General features: G+C 40.3%; 1 protein-coding gene across 4 annotated transcripts in view; it reads right to left on the bottom strand.

The window, feature by feature from the left end:
* The window catches only part of EXOC4 (exocyst complex component 4), an 809,489-nt gene that overhangs the window by 145,770 nt on the left and 636,656 nt on the right, over positions 1-27,063 (bottom strand). For all 4 annotated transcript variants that reach the window (XM_061165832.1, XM_061165834.1, XM_061165833.1 and 1 more), the window contains 2 exons: positions 24,095-24,231; positions 2,754-2,909 (listed from right to left, as the gene is read on the bottom strand). In XM_061165832.1, the coding sequence (XP_061021815.1) occupies positions 2,754-2,909; positions 24,095-24,231 (293 nt within the window). The remainder of the gene's footprint in view (positions 1-2,753; positions 2,910-24,094; positions 24,232-27,063) is intronic.

Raw genomic sequence — 27,063 nt, 5'->3', positions numbered from 1 at the left:
CAGATATCTTACTCTCTCTCTATATATATGTATATATATATATACACACACACACATACATGTATATACATACATATATATGTGTAGACACACACACATATAGGCTTCCCTGGTGGTTCAGTGGTAAAAAATCTGACTGCAATGCAGGAGACTTTGGTTCGATCCCTCAGTTGGGAAGATCCCCTGGAGGACAGCATGGCAACCCACTCTAGTATTCCTGCCTGGAGAATACCAAGGACAGAGGAGCCTGGCGGGCTACAGTCCATAGGGTCGCACAGAGTCAGACACGACTGAAGTGACTAAGCAGCAGTCACTGCTTTAATAAATTCTTATTTATTAAATAAAAAATGAGATGATGCTAAATGTCATTAAAGAAAGAAAAGAAAGTGAAGTCGCTCAGTCGTATCCGACTCTTTGTGACCCCATGGACTGTAGCCTACCAGGCTCCTCCATCCATGGGATTTTCCAGGCAAGAATACTGGAGTGGGTTACCATTTCCTTCTCCAGGAGATCTTCCCAACCCATGGTTTGAACCTGGGTCTCCCACATTGTACGCAGATGCCTTACTGTCTGAGCCACTAGGGAAGTCTGACATACGTCATTAGGGAAATACAAATGAAAACGATGAGATCACCAGACACCAGTAAGAACGTACCAAATCTGAAACACTGATACCACCATATGCTAGCAAGGATATGGAATAGCGGGAACCCCCATTCCCTGTCAGTGGGAATGCAGAATGGGACTGCCACTTTGGAGCAGTTTGGCAATTTCTTACAAAACTAAACATACTCTTGTCATACAATCTAACAGCCATATTCTTCAGTATTTACCCAAATGAGCTGAAAACTTACACCCACAAAGAAACCTGCACATGAAAGTTTATAGCAGCTTTATGGATAACTGCCAAAACTTGGAAGCAATCAAGACACCTAACAGCAGGTGAACAGAAAAACAAATTCTGGTATGTCCATACAATGAAATGTTATTCAGACATCTCAAAAAAAAAAAAAAAAAAAAGAGCTATCAAGCCACAAAATGACAGAGCTTAAGTGCATAGGGCTAAGCAAAAGAAGTGAATATGAAAAGGCCACATACTGTATGATTCCAACTATATGACATTCTGGAAAAGGCAAAACTACGAGGCAGAAGAGAAAACAGGGGTTGCCAGGGGTTGGAGGAGAGAAGGGCTGGATGAACAGGAAGAGCATAGAGGATTTTTAGGGCAGAGAAACTATTGTTCTTAGTGATACTGAAATGGTTACATTTACTTTAACCGGTGAATGGATACATCACTAGACATTTTTCAAAACTCATAAAATGTACAAGACAAAGAGTGAACCCCAATGTGAACTACAGACTTCAGCTGATAATAATGTCGGTATCAGCTTACCAGTTTTAACAAATGTACCTCATTGCTGCAAGGTATTAAAAGTAGAGGAAACTGGGGGGTAAGGGTGCATGAGGGGTCACATGGGAACTATGCATCTTCTACTCAATATTTTTAACAAACCTAAAACTGCTCCCTTATACAAATAAAAATCTATTAATTAAAAAATTACATATATATTCACATATATGTGTATTTTCTTACATATATATGTTTTCTCATATCAATGTAACTAGCTGACAAGTTTTTCTGAGATAATGTGAAATATAAGGAAGAAAACATAAATTGTTGTTGTTGTTCAGTCACTAAGTTGTGTCCAACTCTTTGCAACCCATGAACTGTAGCACACCAGACTTGACTATAAGAACCTTTGTTGGCAAAGTGATGACTCTGCTTTTTAATACAGTCTAGCTTTGTTATAGCTATTCTTCCAAAGAGCAAGCATCTTTTAATTTCTTGGCTGCAGTCACCATGTGCATTGATTTTGGAGCCCCAGAAAATGAAATCTGACACTGTTTCCACATTTTCCCCATCCCTTTGCCACGAAGTGATTGGACTGGATGCCATGATCTTAGTTTTCTGAATGCTGAATTTTAAGTCAGCTTTTTCACTCTCCTCTTTCACCTTCATCAAGAGGTATTATGTTAAATTATGGATGAACTTTTGAGTCTCATGATTTTGAGGAAGTTTTAAATGGCATGATAGCAATTTTTCATAATAAAATAGTAAAGATATGGCACCACAGTATACAAATACAGTTAACTTCGTGAACAGTAAAGGCCTATTTATCTACAGTTGCAGCCCACATTCTGAGAAGGAGACGAGCTCACAGCTCTGTGATGAATTTAAAGTAAAATACTGGTCACTACTTCTTTTATTCCTTTTCTGGTCTTTGCTTCTTTAAAGTGCTTTTACTTTATTTTATTAATATTTATTCATTCACTTGGATAGGCAAAAAGACAATAAGAATAAACCTAATTTTAATGTGACAAAATATTACCTCCACTTCTCCCCTACCTGTCCACCAATTTACACAGCTCTAAAATGACAGAGGTGAAAATATGTCACTGTGCCAGGCCAGCCACGTGAAATTCAAGAGCATCAACAGATTAGGCCACATTTTCACTGATAAAGAAATAAATTGTACAAAGGTAAATACTGCGTGATAAAGTTGAGAGACTTCATTTTTGTCAAAACATGCAGGAAACAATCGGAAATAAAGCACTGTATATGCACAAATGTGGGAAGCACATCTGCATTTCCACAAGGTTCACCTAAGTTCTATGAACTGGAGAGCATGTTAAGAACAACTGCAACATATAACATATACGTACAAGGGCAAGGACTTTTTAAATGTTTTTACCTTATGAAATCTTCTTCCTCTTCTCTCTTTGACCTCAGCTGTTTGGGTTGAGCCATATTCATCCAGTTTGGTAGAGATTTCAAGAGCCTGCTGATATCATCATCTTTTGCCCAAGATGCACTGATGACAAGTTTTTCCTCAGACTGGACGATACCCCTGAACACAACCAACAGAAAAGAGACACTTAAGGACACTGCCTGGCTTCATCAGCATTTTCCATCTACCTTTGTTGCTGGAAAAAGATGCCGTGCTCATCTCTCTTATTAACCTAACCCATTATCCAGCTGGAGACATGACACCCACTAATAGGTCACCTTTGTGGGAAATATCATTTCTAGATTCCATTCTTAGTTTCTTCATTGTTGAGTAATTGTGAAACTACTAATATTAATTAGCTCCCCTTATCCTAGTTAATCCCTAAGGAGAAATAAAAGTGTATGGTAGGTCTTTTGGGGGTGGGGGGTGGGAAGGGATTCGTTCAAGAAAGATGTTGAACAAACAAAAACTGGGTTAACCATAAAGACATAGCAACTGAACAACAACATAAATGATATCTGAAAGGTGATGGAAGTGTCACAAAGGGTTGTTCTCTGACCTCTTGGTTTAAACTACCAGTTAGCGCTACTTGAAGGTGTTTTTTGAACCATGGACACCCCTCTATTCAAAGCAAATCCACCATCAGAGAGAAACCTTCTGCCCTTGATGTCAGGCAGAAAAAGTCTTTGATTACTGTTCTCTCCAGTGGGCTCTGACAAGTGACCTGGAGTGACAGACTTCAAGTCCTTTAATAGGGCCCATGGGTGAGCTAGTAACACTGCTCTTACCAAAACATACCTGGAAAGTCATCGTGAACACTCAGTTCCAACTTAATTAGAAAGCTTCCCTTTCCGTTCAACATTTCTGTCACTGTAACTAATTTCAATGGTCTAGAAATCCTCCTTAGCAATTCTAGGTGACAGAATGGCATTTATTTATGAAAGGACTGCTAATTAGCTGGCGAGCCCTCTGAAGCTGAGAAGTTCTCTCCATCACAGGCAGGAATTTTTGTTGGTATAATGGTTATACTGAAGAACATGATGTCCTTCTAAATACAATACATACATAGTGTATATGCTTGGATGTATGACAAAACCTCCTTTACCCAACTGACAATGTACGTAGACAGAAGTTGCTGACACCTAAAAACCCTGACTCATGACAACCTAACTTGAGGTAACAAAATTCTATGTTGCAGGGAGCAACACTGCCCTGGTTCTCTGAAAATAAACTAGAATAAATAAAAGAACCATAGTCAATTTCTAGAATTCTTCTCACTCACCACAAGCGAAAGGTTTCTAACAGTAACTGTGGTCAGCGATACAAAACATAGATTAGGAATCTTCTTCCATGAGACCTCTCAAATTATTCTGACTGGTATCTTTTGTTTGTTTTTTTCTTTGTTATTTTCATGCAACTTCCTGAAATCTACATGGATTGATCCCACAAGATAACTTTATACTTTTATACATGGGGTGCTGTATTCAATCTTACAGAATACAAATCTATGCTACTGCATGTCAGAAGAATCCTCAACATTCTTTGGCATTGTTTTTACCTGTCTCTGATCAACTTCCTCTCTCCTTCCCTCTATGGCTATCTTTTAAACCTTTGTCTTCTATCTCCTCATTGCTTGACCCCCAGTCTTCCCATCTGTCAAAGAAAGGAGGGGACTGAAGGATATACTTTCAAACAGCTCACCTCTTATCCTCCATAGAAATATATTCAAATCTGTTTCATCCCCATTGACTTGCAATAATTCCTCTATCTAGGCTCTTGGGGCTTCTTTCTCTACCCCTCCTTCCAATGACCCCCCCCCCCCCTTTCCTGCATATCTGGGATCTCTCTCAATATATTCCTCAATACCCTATGTTATATTTTTTAAATGAATGAATAACTGAATCTCTTTCCTGATGTAGTATTTCTATCTAAGAAAGCTTCTCTCCCTCCACATACACAGTTATCAAATGAATGTGGCCTTCACCCAGTCACTTCATTCTCTCACCTCTCATTTACCTTTTCAATTCCTGAAGTCTCCCGATAGGATCTACTCTATGGTTTAACCCATCTGTTCCTTCTTGCAACTTTTTCAACGATTTTTACTTCTAGATTTTCTATTTAGTTCTTTTACAAATCCACTGGCTTCTTTCCTCTAAAATGTTCTGTACCTGTATTGTGGATTCTATCCTTCCTTTATTTCTCTGAATCATTTTTAAGCAGAGATTTTAAAGTTCTTCTTATATAGCTCTGTATTTTTGGAAAGTTCTTTGGGATTTCTCTGGTGACTCAGATGGTAAGTAATCTGCCTGCAATGTGGGAGACCTGGGTTTGATCTCTCAGTCAGGAAGATCCCCTGGAGAAGGAAATGGCAACCTATTCCAGTGTTCTTGTCTGAAGAATCCCATGGACGGAGGAGCCTGGCCGACTACTGTCCACGGGGTCTCAAAAAGAGTTGGTCACGACTGAGCCGCTGACACTTTCACTTTGGATGTCAGATGTCCTATTAGTTGCATTTTCCTCCTTTTTTCATGACAGTGGTTTGCTATTCAGGTCTGCAAGTTCTACCTCACAGGGACTTGACCTTTGCACGAATCCCACATTTTGCCCTGTGCTTTGGAGATGTCACTATTAGATGAGCTGCATTCGCCTCTCCTGGATACTATAAGTTTCACTACTTTCAAATAAGTTTTTAAGTTTTTTTTTTTCCTTCCTTACTCTGGCTTACAACTTTCTCTCCCTACATGAGTGGTACAAATTGAGGTCCTTACTTGTACACGTCACACGTGTAGGATTCTGATTTCTTTTAGAGGCCACTTTTTCCCTTGGACTGAAAGGAGATCAAACCAGTCAATCCTAAAGGAAATCAGTCCTGAATATTCATTGGAAGGACTTGATGTTGAAGCTGAAGTTCCAATGCTTTGGCCACATGATGCAAAGAACTGACTTATTGGAAAAGACCCTAATGCTGGGAAAGACTGAAGGCAGGAGGAGAAGGGGACAACAGAGGATGAGATGGTTGGATGGCATCACTGGCTCGATGGACATGAGTCTGAGCAAGCTCCACGAGTTGGTGATGGACAAGGAGGTCTGGTGTGCTGCAGTCCATGGGGTCGCAAAGAGTCAGACATGACTGAGCAACTGAACTGAACTTTTCTCCTGGAAGTAGGGTGGCTTATTCCCAAGCACAGAGTTTTCCTAGTCTCATTTATGAGTGGAAATACCCCATGTATAACTTCTGCACAGATAAACTTCCAGGCCATGTAGGTGTTAATATGCTAGCCCCTATTGGGTTTTCACCTCTGCTATGATCTGAATGTTTGTGTCCCCTTGGAATTCACACATTGAAATCCTACCATCACTGTCACAGTATTAGGAGACAAGGCTTTTAGGAAGTGATTAGGTCATGAGGGTGCAGCCCTCATAAATGGGATAAGTGGCTTACGAAAGAGATCCCACAGAATTCGGTAGCCCCTTCCTCCAGGTGGTAATACAATAAATAGGCTGCAACCCAGAAGAGAGCCTCCCCTGATGCTTCTAGCACTTTGATCTTAAACTACAGCCTCCCGGACTGTGAGAAATACATTTCTGTTGTTTATAAGACACCAAGTCTGTGGTATTTTATTACAGCAGACCAAACAGACAAAGACTACCTCTAGATGTGGTCCTCATACATTGGTGGGATTACCAACTGCAACATTTGCTTGTTGTGACAGCTTTTAGTTTCTCTTTCATTTGAGGCATGTGGAGAATTCTTTCTTTTGAATTTGGATACATATTTAAAATATATTTTTAAAGTCATATATTTTTATCTGGACTTTCTATGTGTTGGAGTAGGAAAGGGGTTTCCTAAATATACCCACTGCACACTTCCAAGCAAAGTCAAAATTCAGTATTAAATCAATTGAAGTCAGGGTTCTAAAACTACTGTTCCCCTAGAACTGTTCTACCAACCCGTGGGCATGTTCTACCTTACACTATGATTATTGGGACGCATCTGATACTTTTGACTATTCCTTTTTAGAAATAATACTCCTTTGGTATCCACATCATTGTGCCTCCTAAGTTCATTCTCAGCCAAACCAAGGGCTCTTTTCCTCTTTCCCTACTTTAAATATTGGATTCCATAGCATTCTGCTTCTGCCACTTGGGCAATCTCATCTTCTTGCCAGACCTAACCCACAAGTATTCTGGGGACTCCCAAACTAATATTTTCAGGGCTGCCCTCTCTTCCAAGTCTTGGATCAGCATATACAAAGGCTAACTGGAGAACTCTACTTAAAAGTCCTACAAGCAATTTAGATTAAACTGACTCAAAAGAGCTCATTTATTATTTACCCTTCCCTGTCCCACTGAACACCTAGTATTTCCTAGTTTGATTGACAGACCAACCATACATCCTGCTATTTAAGTCAGAAACTTGGAGTCATCTTCATTACCCATAGACACCATATCCTGCTGATTTCATGTTCTTAGTATCTTGTAAGTCTGTTGTTTCTTGACTAGGTTCACTGCCCTTCACCTATATGCAGACCCTCATCACTTTTCACTTGGACTTGGCTGTAACCTTGTAACTGGGTGTCTTGACTGGAACTTCAAGACCATTGGTCCAATTCACCACTTTCATTGGAAGGGTCATTTCTCTAAAACTGTACAAATGGAATCCTGTTTTCTCCTTCTTAGAAGTCTTCACTGATTCCTAATTCTAATACCAAGACCAAACTTAGCAAGTCATGAACATCTATCTTTTCAACTTAATCTCCTACTACTGCTTTTCTCTTTTGTATATCCACTACTCCCAGCCACAGCTTCCCTGGTGGCTCAGATGGCAAAGAATCTCTCTGCAATGCAGGAGACCTGGGTTTGATCCCTGGGTTGGAAAGATCCCCTAGAGAAGGGAATGGCAACCCACTCCAGTATTCTTGCCTGGAGAATCCCCATGGACAGAGTAGCCTGGTGGGCTACAGTCCATTGAGTTGCAAAGAGTCAGACACGACTGAGTGACTCACACACACACACACACACACACACACACAGAGTCAAATCCCTGCCTGTGTTGGCTGGACATCCCATCCACAGTCAGAATTCTAATGTTTTCTGAATGCTTCCTGCTTATGTGTATCATCTCTGCCTAGAGAACTTTTTTCCGTCTTAACGTTTTTGCCTCTACTGATCAAACATTACATCAGCTCTTCCCTTGAGACAACTGAGTCCCTTCATTTGTGCCTATCACCCTTTACTAGGGTTTTCAATCTTGACTGCATCTGTGCGTGCATGCTAAGTTACTTCAGTCACGCCCAACTCTTTGCAAACCTTAGGACTATAACCGTCAGGCTCCTCTGTGCATGAGATTTTCCAGGCAAGAATACTGGAGTGGGTTGCCATGCCCTCCTCCAGAGGATTTTCCCAACCCGGGAATTGGACCCTTGTCTCTTTTGTTTCCTGCACTGGTAGGAGGGTTCTTCACCACTAGTGCCATATGGGATGCCCTGGGGAGCTTTAAAAAAATTACTAGATGTCTGGGCCACATCTAAAACCTAGTAAACTAGAATCTCCGGGGACGGCATATGGGCATCAAAATTTTTAAAAGTGTCCCAGGTAATTGCAGTGGGCGTTCCAAGGTGAGAACCACTACCTCCCACATAGCTCTGCTCTCACTGGTCCTACCACACTTTCCAAGCCAGTATCCCTGACTAGATGATGACCTCTCTGAGGACAGAGTTGATTTCTCATTAGTTGTTGTGCACCCAGTGCCGTGCACAATACCTGGTATTTGGCAAGTGTGTAAGAACTGAACTGGACATAAAAATAAGGCCTCTTCAGTTTTAGGAATCTTGGGTAACTGATTAAGCGAAACCCATGCTAGTGGTTTTCCTTTACTCCTTCTCTGCACCAAATGACTCAGGTGAGCCATCAAACCATCTGGCATTTTGACCAAAGTATATATCATTCTGCCATGCTCTCACTATACCTCTATGAATTCAACAAAAATTAGAATAATGAATAGAAGTGTATCCCCCTCTGGAAAGAAAAAAAAAAAGTCCAGCATTAAAAAGTCCTGACTCACAAGACAAACAAGCCAAGGAGTAATTACTGTCAAGCCTTCCCTTTCCACTCCACTTACTCATACATGGCTTATTACTGGAAAGTCTCCTCAAAGCCTCACTTTCTCTGGGAGGACCTTGTTAACTATGTCAGGCTACAGTATTTTCCCCTTTGGAAAGCAAGTGAACAAAACCCCTCCTTTTATACTTACAATTTATAACCTCATAGCTAGGTCCTCTACAATGGGTTGGTCAAATTATATGATCTGCATGTCAGATCTGCTTCACCTGCTAATTTCTTATGTGTTACAAAAGCTGTGAATAGTTCTGATATTTTCAATGCTTTTTTAAAATCTAAAGACAACTATTTTGTGACATATGGAAATTGCATAAAGGTTAACTTTCAGATTTATTTAACCTTTACATAATTTCTATGGAATCTAGAAAGATGGTACCGATTAATTTATTTGCAGGCAGCAATGGGAAACAGACATAGAGAACAGATTTATGAATTCAGGGAGAGGGGAGGAGAGGGTGGGATGTATAGAGAGTCACATGGAAACGTACATTACCATATGTAAAATAGACAGCCAACAGGAATTTGCTATATGATTCAGAGAACTCAAATAGCAGCTCTGTATCAACCTCGAGGGGTGGGATGGGAAGGGAGAGAGGAGGGAGGGGATATATGCAAACCTATGGCTGATTCATGTTGCTGTCTGACAGAAAACAACAAAATTCTGTAAAGCAATTATCCTTCAATTAAAAAATAAAATTTTTTAAAAAGTTAAATTTCAGTGTCCATATATTAAGAGCTATGGCTGAGTGGTTCAATTCCTCTCATGCCCACAGTACAAATCAAAATTCTGTTCCATGGAGTTAGAAGCCCAAACCCAACACAGTTTTCCAGAATGTAAATCTTTGAGCCCATCCATGCTGGCCCCCATTTGTTCCTGGGTTCAGGGAAAAGGCTGGGTCTATAGGCATGAGATAGTACTGTACATTTTCCAAGATCTAGAATTTTTCATTTTAGCACTGGTTGGGATGAAAAAATATCGCTTAGTGGGATACTATGTTAAAAGTACTCATACTATTTACTTATGTATTTTTTAAAGCCTGGTTTAATTCAATAGTACAGTATTACATTACTGTCTCCACTAATATTCATAGATCCTGTCTTATTAAAAAGCAGTAATCCAAATTAACGAGTATGCTACCCACCTATATAATGCCCTCAACTATAAATTATTAATTCACATTGTAATGAACATCAATCCCAAAAGCAATTCCAAATATCCTAATTTGAAATATTAGCATTGATTAGCAACATACAATTACCCTAAGGGGAATTTTTCATTAAAATGGCAAAGTTCCCATCTTGATCAACCGTATTACTTTATAATTCTGTGAAAAATGGTATTATGTGGGTGACACAATTCTAGGACATATCCAAACAGCCTCCAAAGAGGAGAACTAAATTTACAACAATTATTCCACAAGAGGGGTAGGGTTAATCACCACTACCAGAACTATAATCTACTGATTAATTCACAGCTCAATGGGCCACAGACACAGCCATCTGTGTAGCTATTTGTACCTGTTCCCAGGAGGAAGAGGAAAAGAAGTATACCTCTTGGAACAGGTGAGGAGGCTGCCATGGGAAGAGTCCACCCTCTAGACACAGCTGAGTGAATTTCATTCAGAAAACATCTGCTGGTGTCAACAGGCTCCGACGTGCACCGCTTCCTTGCTGGAACAGTTGGGAAGTACACGGTGCCTGGTCCCCGGACACAGCTGGGGTGCTGAGTCTTTCATTAAACAACCAGGGGCAGGTGGGGCTAATTGGATTCAACTGTTTGGTGACAGCCTGGGCATGATGTTTGCTTTCCCAGACTGAATCATTCAGACACTTTAAAAAAACTAGGAGCCAAGCTAGAGAAAGGAACCCCGTCAAGGCTGGTCCAAATGAAGCCACTAGAGTCGATTTTGGACCGTGAATGACTGGACCTGTCAAACTGCAGTGCAACATTCAGCAACTTGGTGATCACGACAATAAACGCAGAACGCAGAGCTGGTACTATGCCATTGATTGAAATCAAGCAAGCACAAAAGCAGATGCAAGACTAAAGATTCTCTCAAGAAAAGATGGAGAGAATAAATAGGAAAAGAGCAGAGAAACATCAGGCTGTTTTTCACATCACACGCAATGCTGCTCAGAGAGCTTATGATGGTGTGTATCTCCACCTTGGAATCGTAACTCAAGAAACATCTGATATCTCTAGAGACGGGTGATGGGAGAGAGAAACAATCTTAAGAGGACCCAGGGAAAAAGACCTGAAATTTCAGAGCTTACCGAAGGTAATTTTGGGGGATAATTTAATAACAACCTTTAAATAGATAAGCTCTCACATGAAGGGTTATAACTGTTTGATATTTTAAAAACCAAGAAAAATAATTATAACACAGTGGACCAAGAATACAAAATTTGCCTCAACTGTCAGGGCTCAGATTTTTTTTTAAATGACAATCCAATTTAAATATAAATATCATTAAGATGGTGACTGCAGCTGTGAAATTAAAAGACGCTCCTTGGAAGGAAAGTTATGGCCAACCTAGGCAGCATATTAAAAAGCAGAGATATTACTTTGTCAACAAACGTCCATCTAGTCAAGGCTATGGTTTTTCCAGTAGCCATGTATGGATGTGAGAGTTGGACTCTAAAGAAAGCTGAGCACCAAAGAATTGATGCTTTTGAACTGTGGTGTTGGAGAAGACTCTTCAGAGTTCCAGGGACTGCAAGGAGATCCAACCAGTCCATCCTAAAGGAGATCAGTCCTGGGTGTTCATTGGAAGGACTGATGCTGAAGCTGAAACTCCAATACTTTGGCCACCTGGTGTGAAGAACTGACTCATTGGAAAAGACTGTGATGGTGGGAAAGATTGAAGGCGGGAAGAGAAGGGATCGACAGAGGGTGAGATGGTTGGATGGCATCACCAACTCAATGGGCATGAGTTTGGGTGAACTCCGGGAGTTGGTGATGGACAGGGAAGCCTGGCGTGCTGCAGTCCTTGGAGTCACAAAGAGTCGGACACAACTGAGCGACTGAATTGAATGGAACGGAACTGAAGAACTTTGTAAAAAGATCTCAGGTAACTCCCAGTTTCCATCCTAAATGAACATGTCTCTGAACTGAAACACTATTTGAGTTTCCCATTTCCTCTTCTTAGGGCTGTAAAGCCAGACTTAGCTTCTCACGCATATACAACCATTTGCTTACTCTGACCTTAGCCATGGTATGAAACTTTCTGAACCTTTTTTTTTTTTATTTGTAAGGTTGGGAGAATCTAATCTAGACTCAAACTCAAATCCCCTGGACTTGATATCCCTCATCAAAGGTCTTTAATCCTGGCTGTACATTAAAACCCTTGGGAAGCATGTTAAAAAATGTAGCAATTTCACATTCTGAAGTGGGACTCTGGCACAAGTATTCTTTGAGTTCTTAAGTGATTCCAGCCTGTAGTCAGGAATAACTCAAATGATGTGACACCTCCCCCTGTAGAACCTCACTCAGTCTTCAGTTTCTTTGCCCTCAGTTCTGGTTACAGAGACCTCAATACGGTTAAGCTTGAAGCCTGCTGCCATCTTCATACCTGCCCCCTCCCCTTCCTGGAACGCTCTTCCCCATGTCTCCAAGGTGATCACTCCTCATCCTCCAGGATCGATCTCAAACGCCATGCTTTCAGTGAGGTCTTTCCCATTGCTGCCCCTCATCCTGAATCTTTTTCTGGCAGGGAGAAGGGGTTGTTAATCACATCACCTTTATTTCAAGAAATTTATTTTGCTTGATTATTTTCTATGTCCCTCCATTAATGAGAGTAAAAGTCATTAAGGTGGGACCTTGCCTAGTTTACTCACTTCTCCTCTTAGTTCTAGAGTAATGATGGACTCCAGACATGCTTAATCAATAATTACCAAATGGATAAAGTAACAGATTGAATGAATGATATCACTGAAGCCCAAAAGATCAGGGATATAACAAATGTCATGAAATTATTTTTTGGCATCTAAATAGAAGATATCAACAATATTATCAATGAATTAATTTAAAAGTAAATAATAACAAGACCAACAAACAGCAGCAATAATAAATAATATTGACTCAGACTTATTCATAGGCTTCCCTGGTGGCTCAGATGGTAAAGAATTTGCCTGCAATGCGAGAGACCTCAGATTGATCCCTGAGTTAGGAAGATCCCCTGGAGAAGGGAATGGCTACCCACTCCAGTATTCTTGCCTGGAGAATTCCACTGAGGAGTCTGGTGGGCTACAGTCCATGGGGTCTCAAAGAGTTATACACGACTGAGCAAGTAACGCTTTCACTTCCAGACTTATTTAGTAGGCATAAGCTACTAGGGATTCTTCTAAGCACTTTATATACATCAACACTAACTTTTTTGACCCTGATAACAACCCTATGGTAGACACTGTTATATTCCCATTTCATAGATGATATACCAAGGTACAGAGATAAGGACTTGTCCATGTCTAAGTGGCTGATGAGCGTAGAGCCTGAATTGAGCCCATAGTGACTGTTCTGGAGTCTGTGCTCCAATTATAATGTCTCTCTGATCTGAAACATTGTTTGAGTTTCCCATTTCCTCTTCTTTGGGCTTTAGAGCCAGACTTAGCTTCTCACACATATACAACTACTTGCTTACTCTGTGACCTTAGCCATGGTATGAACCTTCTGAACTTCTGTGCTTTCATTTGTAAGGTTGGGAGTATCTAATCTTGGGAACTGCTGTGACTCACGAAATGAGTAGATGACTATGGAGTCCTTGCACAATGACCATGTACCTTCCCAAGTGTGTATTTCCATTCTAGTCCAGGTCCTTATTACTTTGCTTCAAACTGACTGCAACTGACTCCTCATTCATCGTGGGAGACTGAGTTAGGTGGGTAACTCCTGGGACATCTGGTTGGAAGGGCAGTGTCTGTACTTGGCAGGAAGACAGTTGATGGGCATTAGACTATGGGGCTTCCCAGGTGGCATGAGTGATAAAGAATCCGCCTGCCAATGCGGGAGACATAAGAGATGCATGTTCGATCCCTGGGTGGGGAAGATCCTCTGGAGGAGGACATGGCAACCCACTCCAATACTCTTGCCTGGAGAATGACAGAAGAACCTGGTGGGCTACAGTCTATAGCCCATGGTGTTGCAGTAGGACACGACTGAAGTGATTTAACTTGCACACAGAAAAGTAAAGTTATTCACTTGATTAACAGACATGGGAGAAAGGCCTATATGCAGATATCATGCTAAATGTGGGGACTATTATGTGGAAAAAAAAACATAGTAACTTGCTTCTAGAACTCCAGAGTTCAGATAAGTAATACATACAAGAATCACTTTGGGGACATTTTTAAACTACTCTTGCCCAGGCCCAGGATTCTGTGAGCCTTATATGAGAAATCCAGGTGGTATGTTTTAAAATCTCCTCAAATAACTTGTGAGTCCACAGTGTTTGGGAAAGAAAGACATGTAAACCAATAATACATCAAATAACACATGATAAAAGTCTTAAATTATAATACAATTGGATAAATATTGAAATTGTTATGCCTAATAAGTTATAGGAGCACATAACAAAAGCTCTCATTTGTTGACTGTGCTCTGTGAATCAGATACTATACATATTTTTATAAATGTCTTTATGATGTCTTCACTGTTTAATAAAAATGAATGTTATCAGTGGTAGGTGAGCCAAGAGTATGGGACAAAGCATAGGTTTAAGGGGCAAACCAGAAGACAGGCTAGCATGGAGCTTGACTAGGGTTCCCTGGCATAGCCCTTGGCTCTTCTGAGGTTCAGAGTTAGTTAGCTGGCAAAGACAGTGAGACCAGCTCAATTAGACTCTCATTCTTGTGGGACTCTGGCCTCTTTCTGCACAGGAAACCCACAGAGTTTCACAAGACCTGGTGTCTAGTCTCTGCTATTTGGCACAATGAAGCCACTGAGAGCTTCTGAAGACACTACTTGGATCAGGGGGGATAGGTCATCCTCTTCCCGAATACCCATGATGGTGTTCCTGTACTTAACACGGGAAATTTAAAAGGAAAAAAAAACACCTTTTCTGCTCATACTTAACTATACTGACCACCCCAGTCATTTTCATTTCTCAGCCTCTCCCCCATGCATCATGTCCATCCATGCTACCCTACTGCTTGCTCATCCTCTTCGGTCTGTCAGGAACTTACTCCTTCATGCAATAAACATCTTGAAGCCCCACACGGTGTCCAGGCTTGTGCCAGACCTGGCTTCTGCCATTGGTGATGGTATGTGTACCTCCACGTCATGCATGCCTTGGCATGAGTTCTCAGGCCTCCAAGGAGAAGAGGTGAAAGGTGGGCTCTGGGGTTGGTTCCACCTTCTCCTAATAAAAACATGCCTGTGTCCTGTATCAACTGATTCTTCAAGATTAGAAGATGTTTTATTTGTATTTTATACCAGGCCCAACACAATGCAGGAAGGCTCAGAAATTTGATTAATGAGCTGATGCTCAACTGGAACAGACAGAAAACTTTACAAAAATGATTTCCCGTCTTCAAGTGACTATTTGGGGGCACATAAGCGGTTGCTTGTACCTTAGGACAAAGAGGATGATAAAGGGAGAGAAACCACTCAGCTTGCAAGTAGCAGACCAACAGACTGGCTGCCTGTTGCTAATGCAGCATACATCCGTGCTCAGTTGCTCAGTCGTGTCTGACTCTTTGCAATCCCACGGACCCGGTAAGTTCCTCTGTCTATGGGATTTCCCAGCAATAATACTGCAGTGGGTTGCCATGTCCTCCTCCAGGGGATCTTCTCAACCCAGGGATCAAATCTGGGTCTCCTGGGATCGAAACCTTGTCTCCAGTGACTCCTGTATTGACAGGTGGATTCTTTACCACTGAGCCACCTGGGAAGCCCCCCACTAATGCAGAGGACCCAAGAATTCACAGCTGAGTTCTCTTTTAAGACTCAAGAGTTGTGACTAATTAAGAAGTAGACTTCTAGTCCTCACCTCCCTTATAGGAAACCTTTTTATCCAAAGCATATAACATGGCATCAGTATACATAACAGGCTTTCTCTCCAGAGTGAAGGGCTCAGAGAAAGGTGAGATGTTTTTGACCCTTCCTTAGATCTCCAAACTCCCAGTAGGATGCTTGGGTTCTGAGGGCAAACTTGGAAAACACGCCAGCTCTCAGCAGAGGGCATTGTGAGCTTATGGATCAGATTCTTTCTGTAAAAGATATCTGCTGAGAAAGAATCCAATTGCGATATTTCCCTGCTCCCTTCCTCCTTCCCCAATGTTATATCATTTTGGATCATTTGAATTGTATATGGCTTTCTATTTAAGTCAGTCATTTGCTGGCTGCAAAACTAGAACATTTCCTGTTTTTCCTCTCACTGTAATCAGGATTTGGCTGTCCAAATTAGGACTGCCCTAATTACTCCTCAGCAGGTGCCAGTCTGGGGGAGGGCAACACATGGGAAGAGAGGAAGTAAGGACACTTTACATCTTCAGACTCACACAATAAGGAAACACTTTCTTCTGAGCCTCAAAAGCCTGATTAAGTGACAGGTAACAGGTACCATGGGGTTCTATGTTGAGTGTGTGAGTGCGCTGTTGTGTAACAACCACGTAAACGATTTTCTATTTAATCCCCGTCAAAACTTCACAAAAGTACTTTTCCCAACCCTGAGATAAATTCAGCAACTGTGGTAGACCATGACAGAGAAGACTGAAGAAGGAACGATGTGATCGTGGGCACCAGTAAGTGGACATCATTCCAGAGAAATGGGCCAGGAAGGACGCCAAAATGATATAGCCCTTCAGGAGAAGGAATCATGATACCTGTTGACCACAAGATATCAAGAACCAAAAGTAATGGGCATTTTCCAAGAGAAGAGCATTGGGTTGGCCTAAAAGTGAATTTGGAGTTTTCCACAGGATGGCACAGAAACATCCGAATGAACTTTCTGGCCAACCCAGTAGTATAACAGATTGGTGCATTGTTTGGACGCAATGGCGAACTATAAATGACAGAAATCATTCCAGTGAGAAGGTCGGAGTGTGGTGAACAAAACTATCCGTGTGCTTGCCTAAAGCCAGTTACTGTATTTGTTGCACTGAATCCAACCCCCAAACACAATTTTAGCAATGTTCATTCTTTCTCTCCTGCATTGATAATTTTCCCTTTGTCCTAAATAATTTTCTTAAAATATAAACATGCACTTATTTCTATTTAAAATAACAGCTAAAACAATTAAAAAACCCTTCATGTGGTCTCAGTTCCCCAGATATTACTCCATTTCTGTGTTCCCTTTCACAGCAGAACTCACTGTGAAAGTTCTGCCTGTATTTACAAGTTCTCTACTCCCAGATTCTTTTTTAAGTCCTTATCAATCCAGGTTTCCCATCTACGAGTCCAGAGAAACAACTCTTGTGACAATCGGGAATACCCCAATGTTCCATTTATCATTCAATCAAAGATGAGTTCTAACACGATCCTATAGCAGCACCGGGACCAAGGATCCCTGCATCCCTTTGCTTGGTTTTCCTGGACCCCACATTGTCTTCATCTTCCTCCTACTTCACTGATGGTCACCTCTCGGTCTTCTTTGCTGGTTTCTCCTCATCTTACAAACTTCTTGAATTCCACAGTCCTTTTCTCTGTCATAGTAATACTCAATCCCCTAGAGATTGCATGTAGTCCATAGTTTTAAATACCATTTACATACACTATGTATATGTTGGTGGCTGAGAATACCTATCTCCAGGGCAGACTTCTTTCCTTTTGATACATATACCCAACTGCCCATCCCATATCTCCATGTGGTTGCCTAATACACACTCCAAATTGGAATCTTATCTGCTGCCCCCAAACCTGCCATGTTTTCCATCTCAATACTGGCAACTCTGACTTTTCACCATTTAAATGAAAAATCCTGAGTCATTTTGATATCGTTCTTTCTCTCACACTATATCCAGTCTGGCAGGGAGTTCTTTTGGCTGGCCCTTACAAAATACAGTCAATCTTTGAGCAATGCAGGGGTTAGGGGCCCTGACTTCCCGCACAGTTAAAAATCCACATACTATTTCTGCCTCAATAACCAAAGATTGATTAGTGACTCACCCAGGGGCAGGAAACTGAAACAGTCTGGACAGAATCAGGACCCAAACCCTAAATCTTCTGATTCCACATGCTGTAATCAAACACCAACTTTCCCCCACACTTAAAGATGTGCAGAATGAAAATCCAGGTACTATATTTATTGAAAAAAATGTGCATATTAGCAGCAGACCCATGCAGTAGAAACTTGGGCTGTTCAAAGGTCAACCATGTATTCAGAATTCAACCACTTCTCACCCCCATGCTGCTGCTAACCAGTATGAGCTGCAATTTTCACCTGGATGACCACAACAGGCCCTCGTCAGCCTCCCTGCTTCCATCTGTGTCCCCTCTACAGTCTACTCTCAATACTTATGGTTTAAAATAAAAATTAGACCATATCTGCTTGTAGGCACAATTCTTGCAATGGCTCCTGTTTTAATCAGAATAGAAGTCAACAGCCCTATAGTGGCCTACAAGGCCCTCGCAGCCTGGCCCTCTGCTCCCTTTTGGATATCTTTCTAGCTCCCACCTGCTCAGTTTACCCCAGACACGCTGGTCTCCCCGTTGGTTCTGAAAAGTGTCAAGTGCAGTCATGCCTGAGGGCCTCTGTCCTTTGCCAGGGCATTCTTTCCAGATAATCTTCTCTAACTCCCCAAACTCCTTCTAGTCTTTTATCAAACTTCAACATGACAGGACCTACTGGGATACCCTACTGAAAACTGCAACCTTCTTCTCCTATATCCCAGGGTCTGCTGACTCTACTCCATTTCCCCCCGAAGGGTTTACTATTTTCTAAAATTCTTTATGGATTTATGTATTCTATTTGTTGTATATCTCCTCTCTCCCATCTCCAATAGAGTGTAAACCCTATGAAAGCAGTGTATTTTCTGTTTGGGTCACTGCTGTATCTACAAATCCTGGGATAAGCACTCAGTAAACATTCATTAAATGAATTAAATTCTAGAGACCAAGCAAATGAACTGTTTTAAGGAGCAAGTAATTAGCTGTGTCAAAAGTAACTGAAATTAAACAATACTTTGATAGGTTTAATAAATTTAGGCAAGAACCTTGGGGCACAGAAATAATTCAAAGCATAGAATCATAGAACCACTGCTGATAATCTCAGATGTATCCTGGCAGATAGAAAAAATGCCTGAGAACAAATGCCCTGATGTTCATAGAAGAAAGTAAATTACAGAAATTGGCTAAGTTTGGAACTATAGGCAAAAATTCTAGAATAGATTATTAATGATGGTTTGCGAACAACTAGGAGGTGGTACTCACTAGGAGACAGGAAGATCTCACAATTAAACAAGTAACATGACTTTGTTCCTTTCCTAACTGGGTACGTCACGACTTGAATGAAAAAATGGTAAAATTTGGCTCAAGGTCAAGAGACTTTGTTTCTAAGATGGAGAGTTCTTAACAAAAATTCTGGCAAAGCAGGAGGTGATGAATCCTAAAAGTGAAGCAATGAGAGGATTCCAGAACAAAGAACTAGGTATTGTCTACCACTGTCTTCTAATGCCCATCATGGGGATAACAGAAGGAAGGGTTAGCTGCATTATAAGGATCAGAACTGGGTGGACACTAGTAAGAAATCTTTTATAGGATGCATGATGAAATATAGGGGCATTGATCACAGATGGTAGTAAAGGTAATCTTTGTCATCATCATCATTGTCATTATCAAAATAATATGAATAAACTCATACTTGGGAGGGGGCTTATTATTTTGCTAAGACAGTTCTAAAAAGTTGACACTTTCAAAGTAATCCTATGAGAGAAGAACTATTATTTTCTTTCTGTAGATGAGAAAAGTAAGGCACAGAGAGGCTGAGTAACTCTGTTCAAGGTCAAAGCTAATAGGTAACAAAACTGGTATTGAAATTTAGGCCCCAGAGACTGCTCTTGAACTATAGTCCAGGGTTTATAGTGAGAAAAACATATGAACCCCTGAAGTACTGAGTAGTATATGGATGTCAATCTCAACAGAAGTCTTGAAAGGTATACACCCCAAAGTTCTTAACTTAGCCCTGTCCTGTCGAACATTTTTTAAATGACATAGGCAAAGAAACCAAAAGATTGCTTATAAAATCAAGAATGACATGGAATTTGGAGGAATAGCTATGATTTTTTTGATGACAGAATGAGGATTCAAAAATATCTCAATAGACTGAAATGACGAGCTAAAAATAACATTAAGTCCAAAGGCTACATGTGAGATCTTGAATTTAAGTTAAAAAAAATTTCTTCAAAGACAGCTTAGAAAAGATAAGGCCAATTTCAGCTAGTATTTCTTCTTACACTTTCCTACCCTCTACAGCCAGACAGTGACCATGTCCTATAGATTCACCCCCTCGTGTCTCTTGGTCTGCCCCTTCCCCTCCATTTCCCCCATGTCTCTCTAATTCAGGCGCTCTGCCTCTCTCCACTACACCTCCACACTCTTGCCTCTCCAATCCACCTTCCTCAAGCTCAGAAACATCTCCCTAAAGCACAGGTCTGCCCTGGCACTGTTTACTCATCCTCAGTGGTTCCCACTACCCAACTTCAAAAGGTCAAGTTCCTTGAACCTGGTATTCAACAGCCTCTATTTTGGCTTGGCCATCTTTTCCAAAACCCAAATATCCATCATTTGTTCATCCTTTTCCTGCTCTTCCCCACCTTCTTGACATTGTTCTGGTTCCTTCATTCCTTCAGCTTAAATTCTGTCTGAATCCTCCTTGTTTTAGGGACTTCCCTGGTGGTCTAGTGGCTAAGACTCTGCGCACCCAATGCAGGGGCCCCAGGTTTGATTCCTGGTCAGAGAACTGCATCCTGCATGCCACAACTAAGAGTTTGCATGCTGCAACTAAACATGCAGCCAAATAAACAAATATTTTTAAAATCCTACTCATTTTTCACAAGTCCAAGTTTGTATCTTTCACCAAGTCTTTCTTATCTTCTGTAATTTCTTCTTCCTATAGCATGTCATCATTGCCTATCTTACCATATTTTCCATTATAAGTTAATGCTGTGGGTATACATGCCTGCTTTCTTTGTCTCCTATTTTGCTTTCTATGTTTTACCAAGAATGTAAGCTCATTAAAGATATCATCTGTAACTGACTACTTTAGTCCTACACATTCACATGCAATGAAGGATGTGTTTCGGCACTGGGTCCTGCAAAAAGAAGGCAGGGGTTTTGCTGAAGTATGAGAGCACATCTGGAACACTGGGCTCAGAGTGGAGTGCTCCATTTTTTAAGACAGACACTGTCAGGCTAATGGCAATGAAGAAAGAAGAGTGGGATGGTTTGTGGACCCAGGATGCATCAGAAACCAAGGATGTTCAATCTAGAGTGAAAAAACCAAAACTACTAAATGGACCATGACAGACATCTTCACATATCTGAAGGGCTGTTCAGGTGTAAGGCTGAAACTGATCTGGAAATACTCTAGGAAAAAGAACTATACTCAATCTGAGTATCATTTCAAAACAAGAATGCTCAACAATGATCACTGCGCTCTGTGGATTTAGTAAGCTATACAACCTCCATTATAATTAATACTCACTGCATTATTATGTGTTAGAAATTATGGGCTGCCCTTGAACTTCCCTGCTGGCTCAGACAGTAAAGCGTCTGCCTACAATGAGGGAGACCTGGGTTCAATACCTGGGTTCAATCCCTGGGTCGGGAAGATCTCCTGGAGAAGGAAATGGCAACCCACTCCAGTATTACTGCCTGGAAAATCCCATGGGTGGGGGAGCCGGGTAGGCTACAGTCCATGGAGTCACAAAGAGTCGGACACGACTGAGCAACATCACTTCACTTCACTTAATGAAATATAAAAAAGAGAAGACATACCTTGCTTTAAATAAAAAAAAACCTTAAAATTCAATGCCACTTAAAGTAAAGGTAAAAATAGATTTTTAAAATATGTTTTTTGACTATCATTTGGTAAATGTGACATTGGTACAACCATTATGGAATTTGGTTTTGTAAAGTTAAAAATACAGCTTTGGTCCAGAAATTCCATTCTCAGACAACTAACTAACCAAGGGCAATGGCTTTTAAAATTTTTATATGTATCTCTTAAAGGAATTTTGAAAAACTGTATTCTCTTTCCCAAATTTTAAAATTGAAATTTAGGGTGTTTTTTCTTTTTTTTAAGCATGAGTTCAATGGTTATAAAATACATAATTTTTGGCACATTATAAATATTGATACTTTAAATCACTATTTTAAGTGTAACCAATAGAATCTCAGTACCTTGGGGATTTGATATCCACCACAATACATTTAAAATATATGAAAATAAGCTTGTAGTTCAGCTGGTAAAGAATTTGTCTGCAATGCAGAAGACCCTGGTTTGATTCCTTGGTTGGGAAGATCCCCTGAAGAAGGGAACAGCTACCCACTCCAGTATTATGGCCTGGAGAATTCCATGGACAGAGGAGCTTGTCAAGCTACAGTCCATGGGATCACAAAGAGTTGGATACAACTAAGTGACTTCATTAATTATTATTAATGGTTAAATATTTTTCATTTTTCTCTTTGAAGTATTATTTCTATTTCATTTCCTCACCAAGTTTTATCCTAATGGAATATATCTTAATGCTCAAAAGTATTTTATTGATCTTTTTATAGTTTTCTACAAAAAATTCATCGAATTAAAATCTAAAAATTTAAATTAAAATTTTCTTTATCAAAATACTAAATGTTAACATATTTTTGTTTGGTGTGCCATTAGAATTATCACTTGTGTATCACAATTACACAATTGAGTATAACATATATGTTCATTATATGTATGATTTTAACCTAAATGTATTAACATTCTTGAATAATTACTGAACAAAAAAAAAAATATTATTGGGAGTGCATCTTTCAGTGAAATGACTGTTTTTGTTTTGGTTCATGTAACTGTGGATAAATATTACTTATTGTTGGAGTTAAGGAGGTTAAGCATCAATCTATGTTACATCCTTGGCCAGACTGATCTTCCCTAAACACTGCTTCCTGGCTTACTTATAATGGCTCCTTATCGTCTACTACTCAACATCTAAATTTCCAAGTCTTATTTTTTAAGACCCTTTGTTATATGGTCTTACTTTTCCTGTTCAACATTATTTCCTACTATCTTCTCTTAGGAACTCTGTTCCATTCAAACCTCTCCCTCCTCAACCATCCATCTAAATATCAGATAACTATGCTTTTGCTGATTGTTTATCCCTGCAATGCTCCTATTTCTTCTTTCTACCTCTCTAAATCTCATCCACCTTTCTAAGGTTTTGAACCTATCTCACCTTCTGTGAGATTTCTCTTGACTCCAGCCTGTCACTCTCTTTCATGTTTTATTCCTTCTGCTTTTACAGTCTGCAGTGTACAAGTAGGACCTGATCCTGTGCTAGACTGTCTATCCTTAATTATATATCACATAAAATTTTTCTTCCCTAATTGTTTCAGGTCTTGTCAAGCAGACCATAATTTGTTCCTATTATTAGCTTTTTACAAGAAGTGCTATGATCTTTTCCACAAGCTCAAAGAGAATTTTGAACTCAGAGAAAAGAAATCAGGAGGAAAACGAAAGGTTTTCAAGTTTATAACAATGAACTTTCATGTCCACTGATGCTAAAAACAGGGTAACCATCCTTTCATGACAATAGGAATGCTATAGATCAACTATCAGGAGGAATACATTTGTACTAACTAAAAGGAAATCATATAGATTATTAAGGGTTGCTGAGAATTCAAAATTGCTTTCTTTAAAGATCTTTTAGAATCACAAGAGGGGTTAATCAAGATCTGGAATTTCCTTGAGGAAGACACACCCTGTGATTCTAGATGTTCGTAAAAATCAAGGCTGACACCTCATCTAAGCCCCTCGGTGGCCGTCCAAAGTGGCTCTGTCCCTTTGTCCCTTCCATTCTCTGTGGATATACACGCATGTGTCTAGCAGACTATTGCTTTCGTCTACGTTCTCATCAGGCTTCTTGATAAACTGAAGGATGGTCCTCTTCTATAATGGTGGAAATTCAGGCTATGAAGGCAACATCACCAACCACCCCAGTGGTCAAGTTCTAAACTGACTTTGCTTCGCTCCCACCAGACGCTCTACCTGTAGGCTGCGGTGCAGGTGTCCTTGTATTCCTGGAGCTTCACGCACACCATGTTGAGGAACTGATCTGAGTAGGCACTCAAGTCGTGCATCAGGTTCAGGAGGTCTTGCACTGTCTTCTCCACAATGATTGTGCTCTGGAAAAGAACACAGAGAGGACACAGAAGCTTATGAGGGTTCGGACTCAGGTAATGTGTAGGACAAGGAAGGACAACTGAAGGATGTAATCACTTAAGACACCTGAACTTTCCTAGAAGGACATGACATTTAAAAATACTCAACGAAAAAAGAATTAAGTATCTTACATAGTGCTGATCCTCCCAAGACCTGAGAAGGTGTTTTTTATGGAAGGACACAGCACAGGGAATTTCAAATTGATTTCACGAAATTCTTGGCATTCACAAGATATCTCTCTGTGGCTTTTAAGGAAGAAAATACATATTCAGTTGCAGTCAGATTTATCACCCTCAGGGTTCTACTTTCAGATTAGGGATCCATGACAGGCAGCCTGAAGAAAAAGCCTTCCAGGAGTTGTTTTTAAAAGTTTCAAAACCATCAATCTATTAAGGATACCAAATAACATTTGTATTGTGCCTTACAGCTTGCAGAATGTTTTCACATATACAGCATATGTTACCCTCACTTGAAACACACATAATAATGATAATCATGAACACTTACGGATTCTTACAAGTGCAGAGTACGGAGCTAGACGCTGTACATGCTTTATCTCATTTAATCCTCTCAACAAACCTACCTATCAACTGAATCCCTTAACCATCCCCAGTGTAAAAAGGAGGAAACAGGCTTAGAGAAAGAAAAAGGCAAAGCAAGGACTCCAGACTGCAATCTTTTCACTACACCATCGCGCTTTAGAAACATTTCTCACGAGATCATCGTACTTCTTCTTGTTTTTGTCACTGTAGAAGCAGTGTCCAAATAGATGTGTTTTAAAAGCGAATTAAAGGAATATCCAAGGGAAAAAATAAACCCATCTTTAGAAACTAATAATACTGTGTGGTGAAACAATGCTATATCTAAACAGAGGCATTTTCAATAAATTCTAAATTTTTGCTTAAGAAAAAAAAAAAAAGAAGGTGGAAAGCCATGCCAGAAAAAAAGAAAAGGTATAATTGTTCAAACCATTTGTTTGTGTCTCTTTCCCAAAGAGCACAATTACACAGGAGTAAATATTAATCGCACGCTTAGCATTTTGGAATCCTTCGGTCAATAATTGGTTTGATGAATATGTATTTATTTATATAGAATTCCAGACTGAGCCAGAAAAGTAAACACTAAATTTTTTTTTTTCCGGTCTGACAGTGACATTTGAAATAATCAAAGGCATTTAATTATGCTTAAATACAGACTCTAGGGTACAGGGTTTTGGTTTTCTTTCTTCTACAGACAAAAAGAATGGACAAAAGTGTACAGCTTTTCTCAACACAGCGGAGGACCAGCTTAAGTATGAGTTTACACGTATGCACTTATTTAGGCTTATTTGGTTCTAGAGGTTTCTTCTTTGCCTCTCCTCTCCCCACACCCCAAGTAAAATAATCAGAAGATGAAAAGGAAGGAGCAGTTACATCACATAGGGAAAACTCCATGGGAAACCAAATTACAGTCTCTATAGAATCCCCACAAATTCAACTTCCTTTTCTGTATTGATTTTAAGATTAAAGCACTGCCGCTTCCCTCTGATCCATAATTCTGTTCCTTGGGTGTTTGTGTGTGAGTGACAGGAATTGATTCCGCTCAGCTACATGGCCCTATGCTGCTATGAAGAATCAAAAATCCTCATCCTGATTAAGAACACAGGAGATCCTACCACACGTGGACAGCAATTAATAAAGGAGAGCGGACTCCAGCCATCCTAACAGAGGCCATTTAAAATCTGAAACACTGCAGGGGAGATGAGCACAGGCAGGTGGCTCAGATCACTGAGAGAAAGGGCCTGGTTCTATTTCCAACTATGCTATCGATAATCCACTCTGGGACAGTTTTGGGGAGCGCTGGCCTTTCTGATGGCTCCATCTAGCCTTCTGGACACCAAGGATGACTTGATGGTCCTCTGCTGGCCTTCATCACTCAATTGGTACCTTGGTGCTTGCAGACTTGGACTGTTCCAGGTCATCTCAGGTGTGTTTGTTCCTCCTGATTAGACTATCCACTTCTCAAAAGTGACACCAGTGTTCTTCTTTTCTAAAACCTTCCCTGTGTTACACAGTAGCTTCCCTCTAGCTGTCTATCTTACACATGGCAGTGTTTATGTCAGGGCTACTCTCATAGGTGGGATGCAGGTGGGTGGGAGGGAGGCTTACGAGGGAGTGGATATGTGTACACTTAGAGCTGATTCATACTCTTGTACAGAAGAAACGAACACAACATTGTAAAGCAATTACCCTCCAACTAAAAAAATCTTAAATTCAGCCAACTTAAATAAAAAAAACAAAAGTAAAATATAACCTTCCCACCCTTCCCTTTCCTCATGTGCTCTGTAATTTCTTAGGATCTTCAGCACAGTACTACTAATCAAAGAAACAGGACTAATACTGTTAACTCATACAAACAATGTGAGGGATGTCATATATGTGAAGGACGCTAGACACACACATCTTTGCATTTTGAAGTCTCTCTAGGTGGATTCGGTTTGGTCTGTACTTATCTCAGGGCTTTTGGGTGACTAGAATTATGCTGATGTCAGTTGGAGGGGAAGGGGAGGCTGGAAGCACATAGAAATATCCCCTGGAGATAAAGGTTTGAGGGTAAACAGAAAGTTCCTGCAGGGAATGATTAGAATGCCATGGTTTAATTCTAATGGTTGTGCTCAACACAGGGCCTATGTGATGCTATATGATTATATACAATTTTCCAGCTATTTGCTTGGTTTACCTTGTCATGGTAGCACTCTGGATAATCAATCACTACATTCTCTTCAAGGAAAATGACACTGTAGTTTGCCAAACGAT

The sequence above is a fragment of the Dama dama genome, chromosome 18 (genome assembly GCF_033118175.1).
Source record: "Dama dama isolate Ldn47 chromosome 18, ASM3311817v1, whole genome shotgun sequence".
Taxonomy (NCBI): Eukaryota; Metazoa; Chordata; class Mammalia; order Artiodactyla; family Cervidae; genus Dama; species Dama dama.
The sequence above is the reverse complement of the archived record's forward strand: the minus strand, read 5'-3'. Positions and strand labels throughout refer to the sequence as shown.